Source organism: Malassezia pachydermatis (genome assembly GCF_001278385.1).
Source record: "Malassezia pachydermatis strain CBS 1879 chromosome Unknown scaffold1, whole genome shotgun sequence".
In the NCBI taxonomy this organism is placed as follows: domain Eukaryota; kingdom Fungi; phylum Basidiomycota; class Malasseziomycetes; order Malasseziales; family Malasseziaceae; genus Malassezia; species Malassezia pachydermatis.
Genome location: NW_017253138.1, coordinates 1063878 through 1082568, shown reverse-complemented (window position 1 = coordinate 1082568; position 18691 = coordinate 1063878). Strand labels below are relative to the sequence as shown.

Genomic DNA, 18691 nt, shown 5'->3' with positions numbered 1-18691 from the left:
TTAAAAGTCGCCCAAGTCCACATCAATCGTAGGCACAATGGCCGTCCCAGAGGGCGCAGAGGCCAGCGCAGCAGAGACCTGGGCAGGATCGGTGTCCACAGGGGCCTGCGGGGCAGACGACGATGATGACGACAACGCTGCGGCTTTCTTGGCCCGCGCTGCACGTCGTTCGGCTTCCTGGATACGCTCGCGATCCAATTTGCGATTGCGCTCATTTATTTGTGCCATAGTGTGCTCGTCGAAGCGGGACGACGCTGTGGACGTCGTAGCGTGTGCAGCAGCATGGCCATAGCCACTGGCATGTGCAGCTTCTCGTAGCTCACGCTTGCGAAGCAGGATCTTTTTCACGTCGTCCTCCGTGAGAGGCGTCGTCAACGCAGCTTCCAATTGTTGATGCTTAGCTTGAATGGCCTCCGTGCTGGGGAACTTGGCGTCCGGCCCTGCCGCAGCGATCCAGCGCTGCCGTTCTGAGTCGCTAATCACTTGCGTACTCAGGGGCCGCAAGTCCACACTGTGATCCTTGCCGCCCCATCGGAAAGAGACGTAGCTGTTCATCCACCGACCTGCATGGTCCGTGCTAACATCATAGTACTTTTCGCGCTGTTGTACATCGGTAATTTGATGCACACGGTATACATGCTCCTTTCCACCTTCGCGTTTCTCACGCATACCCCAGGAGCATCGCACAAAGCACCCACGCACCAAGTCTTTGCCGTTCGGGAGGAATAACAATCGCTCCAGCTCGTCGCGGCCCAGACGGACCGAGTTGAGCAAGGCCAACGATGGCGGCTCATCGCTGGTCGCCGTCATAATCGCAGGCTCGCCACGGGATCGACGCAACGTATACGATGGCTCGTAATCCGACTCACTCGCATAGTCATCGTCGCTATCCAACGCACGACGTCGGCGTCGACGTGGCGGTGGCTCGTCGTCGTCACTCACATCAGCACGCGATGAGACGCCATGAGCGCGTTCCTGGCGCTTCCGACGCAGCTCTGAGAGCTTGTCAGCCTTGGTAGACGTAGGCCGACGGCGTGCCTGTGACGGCGCCGCGTCGTCGTCGTCGTCGTCGTCCGACTCACGGAACACATCCTCCTCGTCTGTATCCTCGGCGAACGGATCCGCTAAGTCTTCCAACTCGCGCCGGGCATCCGCGCTGCGTCGCTTCGCACGCTGATCGGCGGTCATCTTGGTCTTCTTCTGCGAGGTGCGACGCGTCTTACCGGCAGCAGCTTGCTGAGAGCGAACCATTGCCGCAAGCTGGGCCTGCTGTTGTCGTCGTGAGATTTCATCGCGACGTTGTGAAAGGACATCTTCACGTTCTAATTCATTCATGCTCAGGAGCCTGTCTGTAAGAGCACATTAGACATACCATTCACGATCGTCCTCGTCCTTGTATATGCCCTCGAGGGGGTACGGGTTTCTCTCTTCTTTGTCATCGTCCCCGGACGCGTCCTCATCGGAGGACAGGTCGGACAGCAATGCAGACCGACGATGTGACTTGCCCGTGCTCGGCGAGTGCGCACGCGCAGGGGGACTCGACGCGTCTTCCCCCACAAGCGCGATCAGCTCATCGTCCAGGCCGTCTGACATGGTGGTGGCAGGGGACCAACCAACACGTGGAGACCACGTGCGAAGAGGGTGGGCGAGGGGGCTGCCGTCACGCCCGTGCATCGGCGCGGCAGGCGTACCTACCCCACGAGCAACTCAACCATGGCTGACGAACGTCCTTTGGTTGTGGACAATGGTACAGGCGTACGTATCTACACGACTCACCGTCCAGTTTGTCAAAGTGGGCTATGCAGGTAGGCAGGCACGACGAACGAATGGCACTAACCAACCGTTCAGGCTCGAATTTCCCGGATCATGTGTTCCCCTCCATTGTAGGCCGACCGATTCTGCGTACGGAAGAACGCGATGCAATCTCTGCGTCGGGTGTGGAGATCAAGGATCTGATGGTAGGTGACGAAGCAGAGGCGGTGCGCACGTACCTGCAAGTCTCGCAGCCGATGGAGCACGGCATCGTCAAAGACTTTGAAGATATGCGTCATGGTACGTCATGAAGAAGACTCACCTCAGTGTGGAACTACACGTTTGATGAAAAGCTTCGTATTGATCCTCGGGGCCGCAAAATCTTGCTCACAGAGCCACCGATGAATCCGAAAAAGAACCGCGAGGAAATGTGTCGCATCATGTTTGAAGAGTACGGCTTTGATGGTGTCTACGTTGCCATCCAGGCCGTTCTGACTCTCTATGCTCAGGGTCTGCAGACGGGTGTGGTTGTGGATAGTGGTGATGGTGTGACGCACATTGTGCCTGTGTACGAGGGCTTTGCGATGCCACACTTGACGCGACGTCTGGACGTGGCTGGCCGCGATGTGACGCGCCACCTTATCAAACTGCTCTTACTGCGTGGCTATGCATTCAATCGTACAGCAGATTTCGAGACGGTGCGCCAGATCAAAGAGAAACTGTGCTATGTGAGCTACGACTTGGACCTCGACAAGCGCCTGGCAGATGAAACGACGTCCCTCGTGGAGACATACACACTGCCTGATGGCCGTGTAATCAAGGTGGGCTCGGAACGCTTTGAGGCGCCCGAGTGCTTGTTCCAGCCGCATCTGATTGGGTTGGAGCAGCCTGGTGTCTCCGAAATGCTTTTCCAGACGATTCAGACGGCGGCAGTGGATGTGCGTCCTGAATTGTACAAACACATTGTGCTAAGTGGCGGTAGCAGCATGTACCCTGGCCTTCCCAGTCGTCTGGAAAAGGAGATGAAGCAGCTGTACCTCTCTCGTGTGCTGCATGGTGATGGCTCGCGCCTGGCGAACTTTAAGATTCGTATTGAGGACCCGCCGCGTCGTAAGCATATGGTCTTCCTTGGCGGTGCGGTCCTGGCGGACATTATGAAGAACCGCGATAGTTTCTGGATCAGCCGCAGCGAATGGTACGAGCAGGGCCCACGTGCATTGGATCGCCTGGGTCGCCATGCGTAAGTCATATATATATACATCGTAGAATACATGATGACATCTCATGCCTATGATCTATGGGCCAAGACAAGGTAGGCGACAAGCAGTAGCAAGACGCCCTGCACGATGACATGTGGCGAAACGAGGCTGAACGGGTGTCCACCCCGCTTAGCGAAACCCTTTGGCGATCTCCGACTGCCAATGCGGCGCACGCTCAAAGCCGTTCTTGCCGAGCTGGTAGTCTTCAATCGCCTTGTACACCTCCTCTTCAGAGTTCAGCACAAACGGACCGTACTGCACGACACGGTCCTTCATCGGCTCGCCCGAAATCAGGATGACGCGTGCCGGCTTGTCCGTAGGGTTGGTAATGCGCACACCGTCCTGACCATTGACATCCGACGGCGTCGTGAGCACCAGCGTATCGTACTGGTTGTACTCGGCGTCCTTGTCGCCGACCGTCACTGTGCCACCAACCAGGTACAGGATGGTGTTCCAGCCGTTGGGCAGCTCTTGGAACACCCAGCCCTGCGGGTCGAGCTTGATGTCCATGAACCAGCAGCCGGCGCCTTGCGGCCACTTCACAGGCGACTCGCCACCGTGACTACGGCCGGCAATGATCTTGATTTCCCAGCCCTTGCCCTCCGTCTCCGCGGGCTCTGTGTCACGCGGGTGCTGGTGCGGCATTTCGGCACTGCGCAGCTCCTGGTACGACGGCTCAACGTACTTGGCAGACTTGGGCAGGTCGAGCCACAACTGCATACCCACAGGGTTCGGCAGTGGGTTGCCGTTGTCGTCCTTGTGCTTTGGCATCTCGGCGTGGACCATACCACGACCGACACACATCCACTGGATGTCGCCAGGGCCAATAACGCCGCGGTGGCCAGCAAAATCTTCATGCTCGACGAAGCCGTCGAACATGTACGTCACAGTCGTCTGACCACGATGAGGGTGGTCCGCGAAACCCGAGCCAGGTGTGATGGTAAAGTGGTCGAGCATAAGGAACGGCGTCAAGTTGCGCAGTTGGCGGTTGCCGATCGCACGGCGCAGACGCACACCGACACCATCGCTCTGCTCAGCAGCAAAGACTTTCTGGACAACACGACGCGATACTTGGGGAACAGACATGGTATACAAGTGAGTGAGTGCGATAATTAATAATAGCAGGAATCGCATCCAACCCAGACGTGTCGGAAGCACGGCCCTTTTTATGTGGTCACTTTCATTTTGTGGCGCCGTGCCATCGGCGCTTCGCTGTGCGCTTACGTCCGGGGGACGGAGATAAAACTCCAAGCCTACCTGCCTGCCGCCGCACGTCCACAGTGCCACGTGGGCTGTCACGCACGAGCGTGCGTGACAGCCAGGGCCCTCGATCTGTGACACCGCCGGGGCTTTTTCTTGTCTTCGTGAGAAAGCGGGGCACCATGCGTCCCCCCCGTCCCTCGGTGACATGGACCGATATGGCTGTGGTGACACAGGCCATCATTTCATTAGGAGAGGCTGTGCTCCTTCCACGCCGTATTGTACCGCACACGTCGCAGCCATGGCCCACGAAGCGGACGCCCGAGACGCAGGCCTCGGCCCCTGCGCCGCAGCAGCCTATGCGTAGCACAGTAGCAATGCCCCCCACAGAGGAGCACCGTACCACAGTGCGCACAGACGAGGAGCCACCTTCCATGGTTCACACTGCTAGCACGCCACCGGCATCCCAAACGACATCCACACCGGCGGCAGAGGTGCCGATCCACGACGCACGGCCAGGGCAGCCCGAGCAGCCTGTACAGACTGTGCAGCCTATGCCGACCGTGTCAGCGACACCATCGACGGTACCGACACCTGCGCATGCTACTTCTGACACACCGCCATTGCCCCTGGAGGAGTACGATGCGACCAACGAGGTATGTATGCCCATGACTGACTTGTAGCGTACCAAGCCACTTCGGGCGACGCGAGTTCCCTCTTCGCGCATTGGACGACTGTTGCATTATGGCAGCCTTGGCGCCGGACTTGCGTGGGGCTCGGCCAGTGAATATATGCGCCGTGCCACGACTTCATCGGAGGCCGAAGGCGCTGCAGCGCCTGTGTTCCTGTCAGCCCGCAATGTCGATCGCTTGGTCGACAAGCTGAGCACGATGCGTGGCGCGGCGCTCAAGCTTGGCCAGTTCCTGTCGATCCAGGATAGTCATATGCTGCCGCCGCAAGTGGAAGAAGTGTTGTTGCGTGTACAAGATACGGCACATTACATGCCCCAATGGCAATTGGAACGAGTGATGACGCAAGAGCTCGGCGAGGATTGGCGCTCGAACTTTGCATCGTTTGATGAGCGTCCGTTTGCCGCTGCATCCATTGGGCAGGTGCATAGCGCCGTGCTGGCGGATCCCTTTCCTTCGCAGCCACACTTGGCCGGCCAGCGAGTCGCTGTGAAAGTGCAGTTCCCTGGTGTGGCCGACTCGATTTCGAGTGACTTGTCCAACATCAAGTGGCTGTTTCTAGCCTCCTCGCTTCTTCCGAAAGGTCTGTTTTTAGAAAACTCCGTGCGGGTGCTTCAGCAAGAGTTGCAGGATGAATGCGACTATGAGCGCGAGGCAGAGATGGGCCGTCGCTTCCGCGAGCACCTCCAAGCGTCGAAGAAGCATGACGGCAACGAATCGCTGCCCTTCGAAGCGCCGGACATCGTCAGTGCCTTGTCGACCAAGCGTGTGCTCACCACCGAGTTTATGCGAGGACGACCATTGACGCAGGCCTCGCGCTTGGATCAGGCCACGAGGGATCGTATTGCCTCTGCGATTATGGAGCTCAGTTTGCGAGAGCTGTTTGACTGGCACCTCATGCAAACAGATCCGAATTGGACCAACTTTTTATACCACGAAGGCCGCCAAACCATCCAGCTCATTGATTTCGGCGCCACACGGCCGTACACGGACCACTTTATTCGCATGTGGCTAGGCCTGCTTCGTGCCGCTGTCTCTGGCGACCGTGAGCTGTGTGAGCAATGGAGCATTGATATTGGCTACTTGACGGGTGAAGAATCGGAGGTATGTGTGCATCACAACTAACAACTAGGCCATGCGTACAGCGCATGTGGATTCCATGTTGGCACTAGGGGAGCCATTCCGTGCCGATGCGCCTGTGCCGTATCCGTTTGCGAAGCAGACAATCACGGACCGCGTACGTGAGCAGATCCCACTGATGCTGCGTGAACGCCAGCGCCCTCCGCCCCCGGAAACCTACTCGTTGAACCGCAAGCTGAGCGGTGCGTTTTTGCTTTGCTCGCGTCTCGGGGCGAGTGTGAACTGCCGCGATTTGTTTGCGAAGGTAACGGCGCCATACCCACCCAGTGTGCCTTCTGCACGACTGTATACCCAGGCCCGCCGACGTGCGTAACTCTCCCGTCGTTCTCACATGTAGACATTGGCAAAAACTTGTCGGAACGATGGTCCCACCAAGCATTGAAGTATGACCGTGTACGGCCGGGCGTTCCCGAAGAAATCAAGTATGTGGAAGATTTAACACATGAGGGAGAGGTGCGTGTGCGCGATGTATGGGTACCTCTTCGTCCCACACCGCCCCGCCCAGAAGATTGCTGCATGTCTGGTACGTGTGCCAGGGCCTCACTGACGCACAGGCTGCATCAATTGTGTGCATACGCTGTACGCCGACGAAGTGACCGAGCACAAGGAAACCATGCGCGAAATTCGCGCACGATTGGCTCAGTATGATCCCCCTATCACAGAAAAGGAGTGGGATACGAAGCAATTAGGCCCCCTCCCCTCGGCGGCGGAGGGCAGCGGAGCCGAGGCGGAGAACGACTCCACCGAAGGGATGGACCCCTCCATGGCCGCGTTCATGGCCTTGCAAAAGCAGCTACAGACGAAAAAGTAGTCAGAACATGTAAGCCATGGCAAGATTCCAGGTCTACAGTGGTGAATATATAGGAAGGAGAACCGAATTAAGCCGAGTAGAGCTCCTCCTTGAGCGTGATACCGAGCTCCTCACGCACTGGCTTGAGCACCTCAAGGTACTGCTTGTACTGGTTCTCGTTCATAACCTTGTGCTTGATACCCTCAAACACGCGCACAGCGAGCGGGAAGTCGTTCACGCGGCGAGCAGCACGCAGAGCAGCCTCAATCACCTCCGGCGAGGGCACAAGGTCCTGCGCAAAGGCGTTGTTCAGGCCACGCTGGGCCTCGAACTGGTCCTCGACGCTCTCAAAGAACTTGAGGTAGCGGTCGTTGAACTCCTCAAAGGTCTCCGAGTGGTCCGAGTAGTTGCGCACTAAACAGTCAGTCCTTCGCACAAAGTCACTATACATACCCTGCATAGCCACAGGCATGGCAGCACGCTTCATCATGGTTGCGCGCACGCCCGTCGAGACGGCGGCAACGCGGAAAGCACCAGTGAGAACAGACATGATGATTGTAATGAGGTAGCGCTGGTTTGCTTGCAAATCCGCGCCCTGGGTGTGCGCACACCCACGGCCCGACCTCCGCCGCTCCTACAAAGTCACGTGAATAAAAAAGTGGCAGAGTGGAGGTACATGCACACGCCCTCCGAGGCACCTTCGCTCGCCTGCTCGACGCGACGCGACCGCCCGTCGCTGGCTGCACGCGCGGAGGCCCAGGCACAGGTATGGATGTGGTGCCAATACGAATCTCACAGCATGATGAAGAAAGTGCGTTAGCGACGTATGCATGCATCCCCCCTGCTGCTTCGCCTCAGCGCAAGCGCACATGGGATCACCTGAACGCACGCACTCTGCTCGAGGAAACCCTCCCTTTTACTTGCACCGTATCGGCCTCTCTGTCGTCCTATCCAGTACGCCTGACCTGTGTTACGAATAGGGCTGAACGTATGCAGGCTGGCCACCTGATGCATCCATCGCACGCAGCCCTGCTGGATGTGCTGCCAACGTCGCCGTCGCGTGACACGGAAGAGGGGGTGGCGCCGATCGTGACCCTGCCCTTGGATCCTACGTCCGCTAGATGGATACAAGCTATGTTGGCATTGCCCGCAAGCTATACGTACGACGCTACACTCACATGGCACGAGACCCAGCTTCATCTGCATATGCATATCGTTGCAATCCCCCCCAGTTGTTGGGCAGCCCAGACACCTGTGGTGGCCGATCGATTGCGTGCGATTGTAGAGTATGTGAATACGCGCGATGGTATACCCATACCCACTCTCTCGCTAGAAGGCAGCGCTGAAGCGGGTGCTGCGTTGGTCTATGAAAGCTTGGCGCGTCGTGAATCGGATCCAGCTACACAAATGCCCATGGCCGAGCAGCCACGGCACCTGCAGGCTACACTACTGCCTTTCCAACGTCGTAGCGTGAGTTTCCTACTGGAACGCGAAGTCCCTGTATCGCAACGCCACATTTTGCGACGAGCCTGTGGGCCTTGGTGGCTCCAAGTAGGCCAGGCGCCATTGTATTTTCATGTCTTGAGTGGTCAGCTCACCGTCGACCAGACGCTGGCATCATGGGATGTAGCAGGGGCCATCTTAGCCGAAGAAATGGGGCTGGGCAAAACGGTCGAAGTGCTTTCGCTCTTACTGGAGCGGCAAGATCCCACACGCGGTACACGGCCAGCGTATTACGACGCAGCCAACGATGTGGACGTACAGCCTGTAGGGGCAACCTTGATCGTGTCACCAGAGACACTGCGTCGGCAATGGCTTGACGAGATTGCCCAGCATGCTCCGACGCTGCGCGTGTATTCGTACACGGGACATCGTCAGGCACAAAAGGATTACGAGGCAGCCCAGTGCACAACTTGGGGCGCCTGGACGCAGTCCATCGATGTCATGGTCGTATCGTTTGAGACACTTGCGCGCGAATTGGCGGCATCTCATGCAGCGCCTGTGCGTCAGCTGCGTCAACCATCGAAGTATGAGCGTCCACGCAGTCCTCTCGTCCAATTAGAGTTTCTGCGTGTGGTAATGGATGAAGTGCAGTTGGTGGGCGGGAATGCAGCCAAAACCATGGGACTGATCCATCGTACCTGCAGTCTTGCTGTCAGCGGCACACCTGTTCGCCGCTGGGCCGACGTACGTACGTCGCTATGGTTTCTTGGCTTGGTCTCGCCAAAAGCCACACCCAAAGTCTGGGCACGAATCTTGAGCCCAGCCATGGCGCCCTACGTGTACGATGTCCTTGCGCAGGTAGGCATTCGGCATACTAAGGCCCAAGTCGCACATGAAATGGTTCTGCCCTTACAGACACGCTATTTGGTCCCTGTGGACTTTACGCACGTGGAAACGGCTTTTTACAAGGATGTGTGGCATGCCAGCTTAGCTGCGCTGCACCTGGATGCAGATGGGGCCCCTCTTACAGAGGACTGGGAGCTCGATGCCAGCGTGCTGCGTGCTCAGCTCATCCGTTTACGCCAGGCGTGTACACATCCACATGTTGCTATGCGCGGAGGGCATGTGCTGGGCTCGGGCGATGCGCCCTTGGGCGTTGTCAACCTGCACCGAATTGAGCATGTACTTGCGCAAATGATGGAGGCTACACGGCATGAACTGCTTACACAAAAACACAACCTGATGGCGAAACGAATTTATCGGGCGACCATCCTACTCTTCGCGCCATGGGACGAGTTGCAAACACAAATGAATGCTGGGTTGCGGCAGGCCCATGCGGCGCCGGAGGCACTGGCCTATGGGCATATATTGCAATCACGTACGCGATTGGATGTCGTGCGTGATCAGCTAGAGACATTATTGCCGGAGGCACAGGCCCAAGTGGCGCAGCTGGAGCAGGCCATGCAGGCGGCCCAAGAGCAAGGACCTTTATACCGCTTCACCTCGGACGAGCTCACAGCCCTGGCGCAATGGGAGCAACATGGGAGCGTAGGGGAGCTGCCAGACGGCCTATCCCATGGGACTTGGCGTCTGCGACAGCAATACATTGCCGCGCTGAAAAGTCGTCAGCGCCATTGGCTGCAAGTGGTCCATCGAATCCAACAATTTTCAGGGCACTGCTACTTCCAGCTGGGTGAGGCAGTACGTGCCACAGAGGCTCCCGTGAAGAAGGAAGAAGAGGGCGAACCGCCTGCTCCGTCACAAGTGTCGGTGCCGCCTACCATATGGACACCGAAAGAAGACGAGGCGTACCAAGCCGCAGAGCTTACGCGCCAACGACTGTTGGCAGAGGCACGCGAAGCGGTAGAGCAAGCCTTGCATACATGGCACGTGTACCAGCCTGAGCTTGTGCCCTGGACGCGGCCTACTCTCCACGCAACACCAGCCATCGCCGGACGTAGCGTGCTGGAAGCCATCGAGGCGCGCTTGGATATGCTGCGTGACCATGCCGCCCTGGTCTGGGATTGGCGGACCCAAATCGCCACACGGTTGTCACGCCCGGTGAACCGCGAAGTGAACAAGGCCCGTGAAGATGACGATATGTACGCGGAGAATTTGGATGCGCAAATTGAGGCAGAGACGCTGATGGAAATGTACCGCCCCCTCCTCGCCCAGCGTGATGAGCTAGTGACAGGTCGTATTGCCCTCGGTGCCACGGCGCGACCTCAGCTGTTTGTGGAGTTGGATCGTGCCTTGCGATCGGCCCGGTCACGGCGCTTTGCATTCCACGGACAAGAAGAAGCTGACGATCCTCCCGAAGGCGTGGAAGATGAGGATGTACGGCAGGCAAAGCGGCTACAGCTCCAGCATTTTCGTACGCTGGAACAAGCGCGCCAAAAGGTCATTCTGCCACCTGGGGATCCGCCGCTGACGATGCTGGTCGCAGCGCTACGTGATGTACGCGATGCCAGTACACGTCAGGAGGATATCCAGCTACTTACAGTGATCCATGCACAGCTGCAGACTTTGGTACGTGAGCAGACACCTTGGCTCGAGAAGCTTCGACGTGAACAAATGCTCCTGCAAACGCTGTTTAATGCCCGCGCTATTTACTTTAAACAGATGCAAGAACTCTCAGACCAGGTGCAGGATCCTGATATGCCGCAGGGTCCATGGATGGGCGTGTGCGCAGCATTGGCCCAGGAAAAAAGCATACGCCAATCTATTGGAAGCCTGGAAGGGCGTTTGCGGTATTTGACGCATGTCGAGCGTATGCAGCAGGACGAAACGCAAGACAGCGAAGCACGCCAATGCTTTATTTGTACAAATACCATGGATACAGGTGTGCTGACCAATGCATGTGGCCATGTATGCTGTGAGACGTGCTTCCACGCATGGATGCGTCGTGGGCATCGGACGTGCCCCTTGTGCAAGACGCGTATTGCACCGCGTGATATTCATCGTATTGTGTACCGTGCTGCAGACGGCCCGCAACTGCCAGGCTCGAAGCTCGATACTGGCAGTAGTATGTTCCATGTATTGCCGACAGAGACGCGGCAGGCTTTGCTTGCACAACCTCTGCCTGCGGAAGGCAGCCATGGAACCAAGTTGGATTTGCTCCTCCGCCACCTTGTGTATTTACAGCGCACGACGGGCGAAAAAAGTCTCGTGTTCTCCTCGTTTGCACGGGGCTTGGACTTGGTCGCTGAGAGCCTGGAGCAGCATGGATTACGATACGCACGCATAGATGGCACGGGCGGGAAACGAGCTGGTGCGGCTGTGGATGCCTTTCAGCATGATCCAGATGTGCGAGTGTTGTTGCTGCACAGCGAGGCGCAGTCGGCTGGTCTCAACTTGCTAGCGGCCACGCACCTCTTCTTATTGGAGCCTCTGCTCAATTACGCTATGGAACTACAGGCGATGGGTCGCGTCCACCGTATCGGACAGACAAGACCGACGTTTGTGTATGGCTATATGGTACGCGATACGGTTGAGGAACGTATTGTAGGGATGGCCGCAGCACGCAGTCAGTCTCTCTACCTAGATACAGGCGCGGATGCTGACAGTGCTGTGGTGCAAGCCGCACATCTGGCACAGGCCCATGACATTTCTCGCGAGGCTCGACGAGGTGATTTGATTGGCGCACCAGATGATTTATTAGCTTGTCTGTTTCCTCAGCATATTGGCACGTAGAAAAATACGAGTCATTATACCCACTACAAAATGCTGACGAAAAAGGAAAAGTAGAAGAGAAGAGGAAAAAAGAAAGGAGGGAAAAATTGGCGAACATGAAATGGCATCGAGAAAACTCGTAAAGTTGAAAGCCGCCTTCACTCGAGCGTAGGCGGTTGCTGAGGTGGTGGCATTGGAAATTGGGCGGACGTTGACTTGGACGACGACTGTGCCGATACAGACGACATTTCCTGAGGGCCGGGTATAGTCCATGGGGCCTGCATAGCTCCGCCGATGGTAACGGATGACGCGGGCGAGGTAGGCATAGGTTGGGAATCAGTCATCGCACGAACCGGCATAGAGGCATACGGTATAGGGACCATGTTGGTGGATGAGGATGAGTATGGCAAGGCCATCGACTCTGGTGCAGGCAGCGAAATCGATGAGGAGCTCGGATGCATACCCACATCGCTTCGGCCATACGATGGAGTCATCCAGTTCTGCAGGGACATGCCACGCTGCAGAGCGGTGACGGATTCGTTGGACGATGTAGGACTGGCCTGTGTGGCAGTGGATAAAAACGAGATCGACGAAGGATGAGGATGCAAGGATGCGTCAATCGGAAGTGAAGAGCTCGTCACATAGGCTGCATGTTGAAGCGGTGCCATGGGAGGAGGGATAGTCACAGACACGGAAGTATCGTTGGGTGATAAGCCAGTGGGGGAGACCATATCATACGCTGAAGAAGTTGATAGAGGCGAGGGAATAGATAGTTGTGCTAGAGGCGGACTGGGCATCGAGAGGCCCGTCATGGACTGAGGTGTAAGCCAGGGAAAGAGTGGCTGCGATGCTTCGTTGAGAGGCATCGTGGTGCTTGCATCGGCAGAAAGAGCCAATTGTGTCACAGCAGAATCGTCCGAAGCATCTATGCCGTTAGCATGAGGCGCTAGAAGCAACGATGTGCCGTCCATCCGTGGCCCCGAAGCGGACGTGCTAGATAAGGGGTTCGTTAAAGCCGAACCCGGCTGCAGTTGAGGCGATAGCGATGGGGTATCCATCGGGGTCGGGGACGACTTGGAGGCTTGTTTGCTCTTCTTCTCGCCACGATCTCGCTTGGAGGCCTTCGTGCGAGGTTTGTAGCCGGCTTTGACATACTCATCATGGAACGCGTTGCGGAAACGGTCACGGATGTCTGTCGATGACCGCTGCCCTTGAAATACAGGATCGCGTGAGATACGAGCCCAGTGTGTACCAAAACGTTGGAATCCTTGTAAGAGGGCTTCATCCTCACTCTTGGTAAAAGCTCGGCGCTCCCTACTACGGGCTTTCAACGACGGGCCAGCCGTTTGTTGCTGAGATGTCCGTAACTGCTTGCGTGGATTCGACGAAGGGCCTGCGGGCTTTTCACGGAAGAGGTGCGGAAACTTGGACCGAACCGTGTCCTCCAGCTCGTCCGTGCTCCAGCCCGGGAAATGGGGGCCCAAGAGCGGGTCACTGAGCAGCTGAGCCCAATTACGGGGACCATATCTTCGGTACCCTTCCTGAAGGGCATATGACATCTGATCCGTCCATTCACGGGGTCTCGAGAGGAGAGAAGAGGGAGATCCAGTTGGTTTCAGGCTTGGATTCCCCTGGGGAAGCCGGAACCTGGTATGCGACGTGGGCGACGTCGAGGATCCGGCTTCCTGAGACCAAGTGTCCTCAGCATTAGCGTCATCCATCACTGGTGATGGGCCGCCAACATGCTGAGACATTCAATAGGAGCGACTACGCTGACCTAGCAATGAACGATGCAATGGTCAAGCTGCGGTGTCCATCACATCGAAAACGTGCGAGTTTGTCATTTTGATCCGCAAATCCCAGTTAGGCAGGATTAGGGCAAAGTCAGGTACACACGCCAGTCCTAAATATCGACTAAATCATGGGGATATATAGTAATGCATACGAAGCGAGGTGCATAAGCACTCTATACAGCCAATCAATCTTGCATGTACATGTCAAAAAACAAATGGCTCGCGAATTTTCCAGCGAGTATTTTGCGCTATGGGAATTACGCAAGAGGAATCCAGCCTACCGATTCGTAAATATACGGCGCGATAACAAGAAAACATACCAAACATGAATTTAAGCTATATCTACGAAAACGTTGACCAATGGTGTCTCGTGCTTAGGCCCAGTGACGTGAGGATACGTCGCTCCGAACTGAGCATGGTCCATCTCAGACGACGGCTACAGTGCCGTTTTCACGGAGCATCAGGGCTCTTCACCCTCGAGAAGCACCTCTGACACTTGTGTTTCTGCCTGCGACACGGGCGGAGGGGATGGCGAAGTCGGCGCTGCTACGATGGCGCCTTCCTCCGGCGTGGCGTCATGCACAGCCACGGTGCTAGGGCCCTCAGCGCCGCCACCCTCCAGCGTCTCGGCGGGAACCACCTCTGTCGTAGTAGCCGGGTCAGTACTGGTAGATGGAAGTGTGCCAATAGAAGCCAGAAGCTACATTGTTAGGCATATAGATCATCAACATACCTGCTGCACTTTTTGCGCTTGCTCGAGTCGCTCATCAGGTGCGCCACTCGACGGATACGCTGGCCACGGCGCTGCCACTTCGGTCGGAGGCGCCGTCGGTGCCTGACCAGGTGCTTCTTTTGCACGTGCCTCCGCGGCAGCTTTGGCCTCACTACGTGTGCGCGCATCATGGACCAGCGACACCGTCGCTAGGTCCCAAGCAAATTTGAGCTGCATCTGACCGCCCAGCCATTCTGTCTCCTGCAAAGCGTCATACGCTGCCACACATGCACGACTGTCCCAGTACTCCACAAAGCGCGTATGGGCCTGTTCCTTGTACATACGAATCGCCCGAATGTCGCCAAAAGGCGCAAACTTTTCTCGAAACACTTCTTCTGTCACAGGTTCTGACGCATCGTTGACCACCACGAATAGGGTGCCTTGATTCTTCTCACGATCACAATGCTGCTGCTGATCCTCGTCTTTTGGTAAACTGAAATGCACATCTAGAGCACGTCCCACATAGGACTTTAGGTTCATCGTATACTTTGCTTTCTCTGCAGCCCGCGTGTCGTAGTACGTGACAAAAAGCATACCTCGTCGCTGAATTATATCGAACCACGTCCGAATCTCACCAAAGGACTCAAAATCGGCCCGCAACGCCTGTACATCCACCTCAAAAGCTACATTGCGCACAAACAATGTACGGCAGGGCTTATTGTCTTCGGGACGCTCTGCATTCGGATCAGGTTGGTAGACACTGCGTGTGAAGCGAGGACGTGGACCACCCCTGCCTCCGCCACGAGACCCACTACCACGACCCCCCCGCCGCCGATCTCGCTCATGGGAGGGGCCGCCACGTCCCCCGCGAGAGTAGTGTCCACCTCCCCAAGGCATGGCAGCTCCACCGCCATGCATGTCTGACACGTCACCCCAGGCGCCAGGCGCGTACATGGGGAACGTTGGAGGGAACGCAGGTGGCATACCGTACGGCATCGGCATCGGCATCGGTGGGAATGGTGTGCTCCAGGGGGGGAACATACCTGGATGCTCGGCAAACGAGGGCGATGGTGCATAGGCGCCATACGATCCACCTGACTCTGACGAGGCGTATCCGTGACCACCGCGCGCCTCGTATCGCCCACCACCACCACGACGTGATCTCCGCCCACGACCTTGGCCTTCGTCGTAGCCACCGTAGGGATGATGGCGTGACATGGTACGCCGCGTAGATAGCTCAAAGAACAAGGCTGTGTGGGCCACAAACACAAAAGAGTAGCCTACGTCACCCACGCGCGACCCTTCCGATCGGCAGCGCTCAGTGGAGGGCATTTTTGAAATTGAGTCGCAGCCCCTGCGTGGCGTTGATGACGACTGTCTAGCACCGACCAACCATGAGTGGTGTAGTGAGTTTTAAGCTCGTGTTGCTGGGTATGTACCTGCCTAGCCAGCCCTAACATCCAGGTGAATCCGCGGTAGGCAAGTCGAGGTAGGCATCGTCGTTGTTGGGCTAAGCTAACCAGGCAGCATTGCGCTTCGTTTTGTCAAAGATCAATTTGAAGACTACCGCGAAAGCACCATTGGCGCTGCCTTTCTCACGCAGACCGTGCGTCGTGAGGATGGAGCCAATGTGAAGTTGGAGATTTGGTACGTACGCCCCCACCTGACCTCCAGGGACACAGCAGGTCAGGAGCGATACAAGTCGCTAGCGCCCATGTACTATCGCAATGCCCACTGTGCCATTGTCGTGTACGATATCTCAGAGACAGACTCGCTGGAAAAGGCCAAGAGCTGGATCCGTGAACTCCAGCGCCATGCGGATACCAATATTATCATTATGCTGGTCGGCAACAAGCTTGACTTGGCTGAGGACCATCGTGCCGTGTCTACGGAGGATGGCAAAGCGTTTGCAGAGCAGGAAGGTCTCCTGTTCCTCGAGACGTCGGCCAAGACCCCGACGAACATCAAGGAACTGTTTGATACGATCGCCAACAAGCTCCCGCTGGACCGCGGCATGGGAGCCAAGCGCCCTGCCGCTGCAGGTGGCGGTGCAGCTACGACTTCGAACCGGCCAGCCAATGCGCCCGTACAGCTGAACGCGACAGCACAGCCGACGAACGAAGATGCATGTACTTGCTAGTCATCATGTAACACTATTAGCATCTATGTAAGCGAAAATCCTAGTAATACGTTATCGATCAGTCGGGCTGCTGGCTTCTCATCATTAGCATGGTTGTACACCCACATGGCGCCACTAAGAATCGCGCCAGGGTCGCTGCTGTCCGCTTCGGCACTCTCCATAGGCGATGCCGTGGACACAGACAGGACTTGCAGTGTGCGCGGGTCGTTCAACGACACGTAGTCGAGCTGAACACGGGCCACTTGGTCAGGCAAGGCCGTGGCCTCCGTCACGATCGATTGGGCCGCTGCCAAGGTGGCGTGGACGCGCTCGGCCCTAGGTACGCCCTGCGCCTGCATAGACTCCCACACCTGCTTGCCCTGCGATAGAGCACGATACAGCAAGGGAGCGACTTGGCGGCCGTGCGTATCCAAGTACTTGTTGCGACTGCTCAGCGCCAAGGAATCCTTCGGGTCACGCACCGTAGGCACAATATGCACACGCTCCGCGCCCATAGGGAACGTAAAGAGGAGATCGTCGACCATACGGCGGATAATTATAGCCTGCTGAATATCTTTTTGGCCGAAATAGGCATGGTCCGGCTGGACATGTGTGAGTAAGAAAGCAACGTACCAAGACCAGATTGAAGAGTTTGGTCACTATGGTCGCCACACCACGGAAGAAGGTGGGCCGGGTGGTGCCTTCCATGTACTGGGAAAGACCAGCCATTTCAATGAAGGCGCCGACCTGTTCATCGACATTCTGTGTGATGCCATGGGGGTACATATCACTGACCTGCGGCACCAGGACGACCAAGCTGCCACTGACATTTGCAGCGGCTTCACGTTGGCCCAGCTGCTCAAGATCATGGTGCAGCGTGCGTGGGTACGTCGACAAGTCTTCATGTGGGGCAAACTGCGCTGGGTTCACAAAGATCGACACGACCGTATAGTCGTTGGCCTGCAGCGAAGCATCGACCAACTGCAAATGACCTTCATGCAGCGCTCCCATCGTCGGGACAAAGCCGACAGTCTTATTCGAATGCAATATAGTCCTACGCCACGCTCGGAACACCTGCGCATTTTCAAACGTCCGTACAGGCACGCCGGGCATGTGCGCCGAGAGGCGGTAGGCGGCCATGATGATGGACGGACAGCCAGGACCTAGCGTCGCCCGCTCGGTCGTTCGTGGACACTGAAAAGACACCTCCACTTGAACCGACCAAAAAAAAAAGGCACTCAGGGACTCGCTGTTTCTGCTTGCAGGCTATCATCGTATGACGGAGCTCTTTGATCCATTTGAGGGGAAGCGCAAGTTTGAGTACACGGGCAGTGTACACGCCGTGTACCCTCTCTCCCCGAAGTCCAAGGTGCCTTCGAGCATTCGGCGACCGAACTATGGCCGCGAGGCGGTACGCACCCTCTCGATCTGATACCAGCTCTTTCCTTCGCGCCGCATCCGTGTGAACAACGAAGAAGAACAGGAAGGTGTACGCATGGCGGCCAAAGTACGTGGCATATCACTTATACGGTAGCTTGCGCGTGAGTCGCTCGACATTATTGCAGCCATGATTCGCCCGGGTATTACCACGGACGAGATTGACCGTGCGCTTTTCCAGGCGGCCGTGGACCGTGGATGCTATCCGAGTCCTCTGGGCTACCATGGCTATCCGAAGAGTGTGTGTACCTCTGTCAATGAGGTGATCTGCCATGGCATTCCAGATCAGCGCAAGCTGGAAGATGGCGATATTATTAATTTGGGTACGTACAGCATCACTAACGTGTGAGATGTGACTCTGTATCACAATGGTGCGTATATGTCTCACTTACGTCCAGGTTTCCATGGCGATTTGTACGGCGCGTGTAGACTGACAGACCTAGAAATGCCACGTACCCCGTCGGTGAGAAGGCACGTGCGAGCGAGCCGCTGATGCGCCTCATTCGCACAGCGCGTGAGTGCTTGGATGCCGCCATTGCAATCTGTGGGCCGGGTATGCCGTACGCCGAGATCGGCCGTGTGATTCAGCCGCTGGCAGAAAAGAACGGGTGCTGCATCGTGAAGAACTACACGGGCCATGGCATTGGTCGTGTATTCCATGGCCCTCCGTCTGTGTACCACTATC

The 18691-nt window shown here is 56.8% G+C and overlaps 10 protein-coding genes across 10 annotated transcripts; 5 read left to right on the top strand and 5 right to left on the bottom strand.

The window, feature by feature from the left end:
- Positions 1-1593, bottom strand: Malapachy_3473 (rna polymerase ii associated paf1 complex; the record flags this gene model as incomplete). The annotated part of the gene is made up of 2 exons (XM_018137941.1): positions 1-1345; positions 1373-1593. 2 exons carry the CDS (start codon positions 1591-1593, stop codon positions 1-3), a joined length of 1566 nt encoding a protein of 521 aa, XP_017993564.1.
- Positions 1594-1713: 120 nt separating this feature from the next.
- On the top strand, positions 1714-2996 carry Malapachy_3448 (actin actin-like protein; the record flags this gene model as incomplete). The annotated part of the gene is made up of 4 exons (XM_018137917.1): positions 1714-1755; positions 1784-1805; positions 1849-2052; positions 2080-2996. The coding sequence occupies 4 exons, from the start codon at positions 1714-1716 to the stop codon at positions 2994-2996; spliced, it is 1185 nt and encodes a 394-aa protein (XP_017993606.1).
- A 144-nt stretch (positions 2997-3140) lies between these two features.
- Positions 3141-4097, bottom strand: Malapachy_3427 (hypothetical protein; the record flags this gene model as incomplete). Its single annotated transcript, XM_018137897.1, has 1 exon — positions 3141-4097. One exon carries the CDS (start codon positions 4095-4097, stop codon positions 3141-3143), a length of 957 nt encoding a protein of 318 aa, XP_017994145.1.
- A 296-nt stretch (positions 4098-4393) lies between these two features.
- On the top strand, positions 4394-6353 carry Malapachy_3451 (abc1-ubiquinol--cytochrome-c reductase complex assembly protein; the record flags this gene model as incomplete). The annotated part of the gene is made up of 3 exons (XM_018137920.1): positions 4394-4867; positions 4895-6004; positions 6033-6353. The coding sequence occupies 3 exons, from the start codon at positions 4394-4396 to the stop codon at positions 6351-6353; spliced, it is 1905 nt and encodes a 634-aa protein (XP_017993662.1).
- Positions 6354-6425: 72 nt separating this feature from the next.
- Positions 6426-6851, top strand: Malapachy_3488 (hypothetical protein; the record flags this gene model as incomplete). The annotated part of the gene is made up of 2 exons (XM_018137956.1): positions 6426-6462; positions 6595-6851. The coding sequence occupies 2 exons, from the start codon at positions 6426-6428 to the stop codon at positions 6849-6851; spliced, it is 294 nt and encodes a 97-aa protein (XP_017993473.1).
- A 67-nt stretch (positions 6852-6918) lies between these two features.
- On the bottom strand, positions 6919-7380 carry Malapachy_3432 (cytochrome-c oxidase chain vi precursor; the record flags this gene model as incomplete). Its single annotated transcript, XM_018137901.1, has 2 exons — positions 6919-7244; positions 7284-7380. 2 exons carry the CDS (start codon positions 7378-7380, stop codon positions 6919-6921), a joined length of 423 nt encoding a protein of 140 aa, XP_017993748.1.
- A 440-nt stretch (positions 7381-7820) lies between these two features.
- Positions 7821-11966, top strand: Malapachy_3481 (dead box-containing helicase-like transcription factor; the record flags this gene model as incomplete). The annotated part of the gene is made up of 1 exon (XM_018137949.1): positions 7821-11966. One exon carries the CDS (start codon positions 7821-7823, stop codon positions 11964-11966), a length of 4146 nt encoding a protein of 1381 aa, XP_017993470.1.
- Positions 11967-12103: 137 nt separating this feature from the next.
- Positions 12104-13666, bottom strand: Malapachy_3474 (meiotically up-regulated protein; the record flags this gene model as incomplete). The annotated part of the gene is made up of 1 exon (XM_018137942.1): positions 12104-13666. The coding sequence occupies one exon, from the start codon at positions 13664-13666 to the stop codon at positions 12104-12106; it is 1563 nt and encodes a 520-aa protein (XP_017993559.1).
- A 532-nt stretch (positions 13667-14198) lies between these two features.
- Positions 14199-15782, bottom strand: Malapachy_3475 (protein mei2; the record flags this gene model as incomplete). Its single annotated transcript, XM_018137943.1, has 2 exons — positions 14199-14438; positions 14472-15782. 2 exons carry the CDS (start codon positions 15780-15782, stop codon positions 14199-14201), a joined length of 1551 nt encoding a protein of 516 aa, XP_017993558.1.
- A 62-nt stretch (positions 15783-15844) lies between these two features.
- On the top strand, positions 15845-16590 carry Malapachy_3454 (rab gtpase; the record flags this gene model as incomplete). The annotated part of the gene is made up of 4 exons (XM_018137923.1): positions 15845-15881; positions 15915-15939; positions 15978-16097; positions 16125-16590. The coding sequence occupies 4 exons, from the start codon at positions 15845-15847 to the stop codon at positions 16588-16590; spliced, it is 648 nt and encodes a 215-aa protein (XP_017993659.1).
- Positions 16591-18691: the final 2101 nt, after the last annotated feature.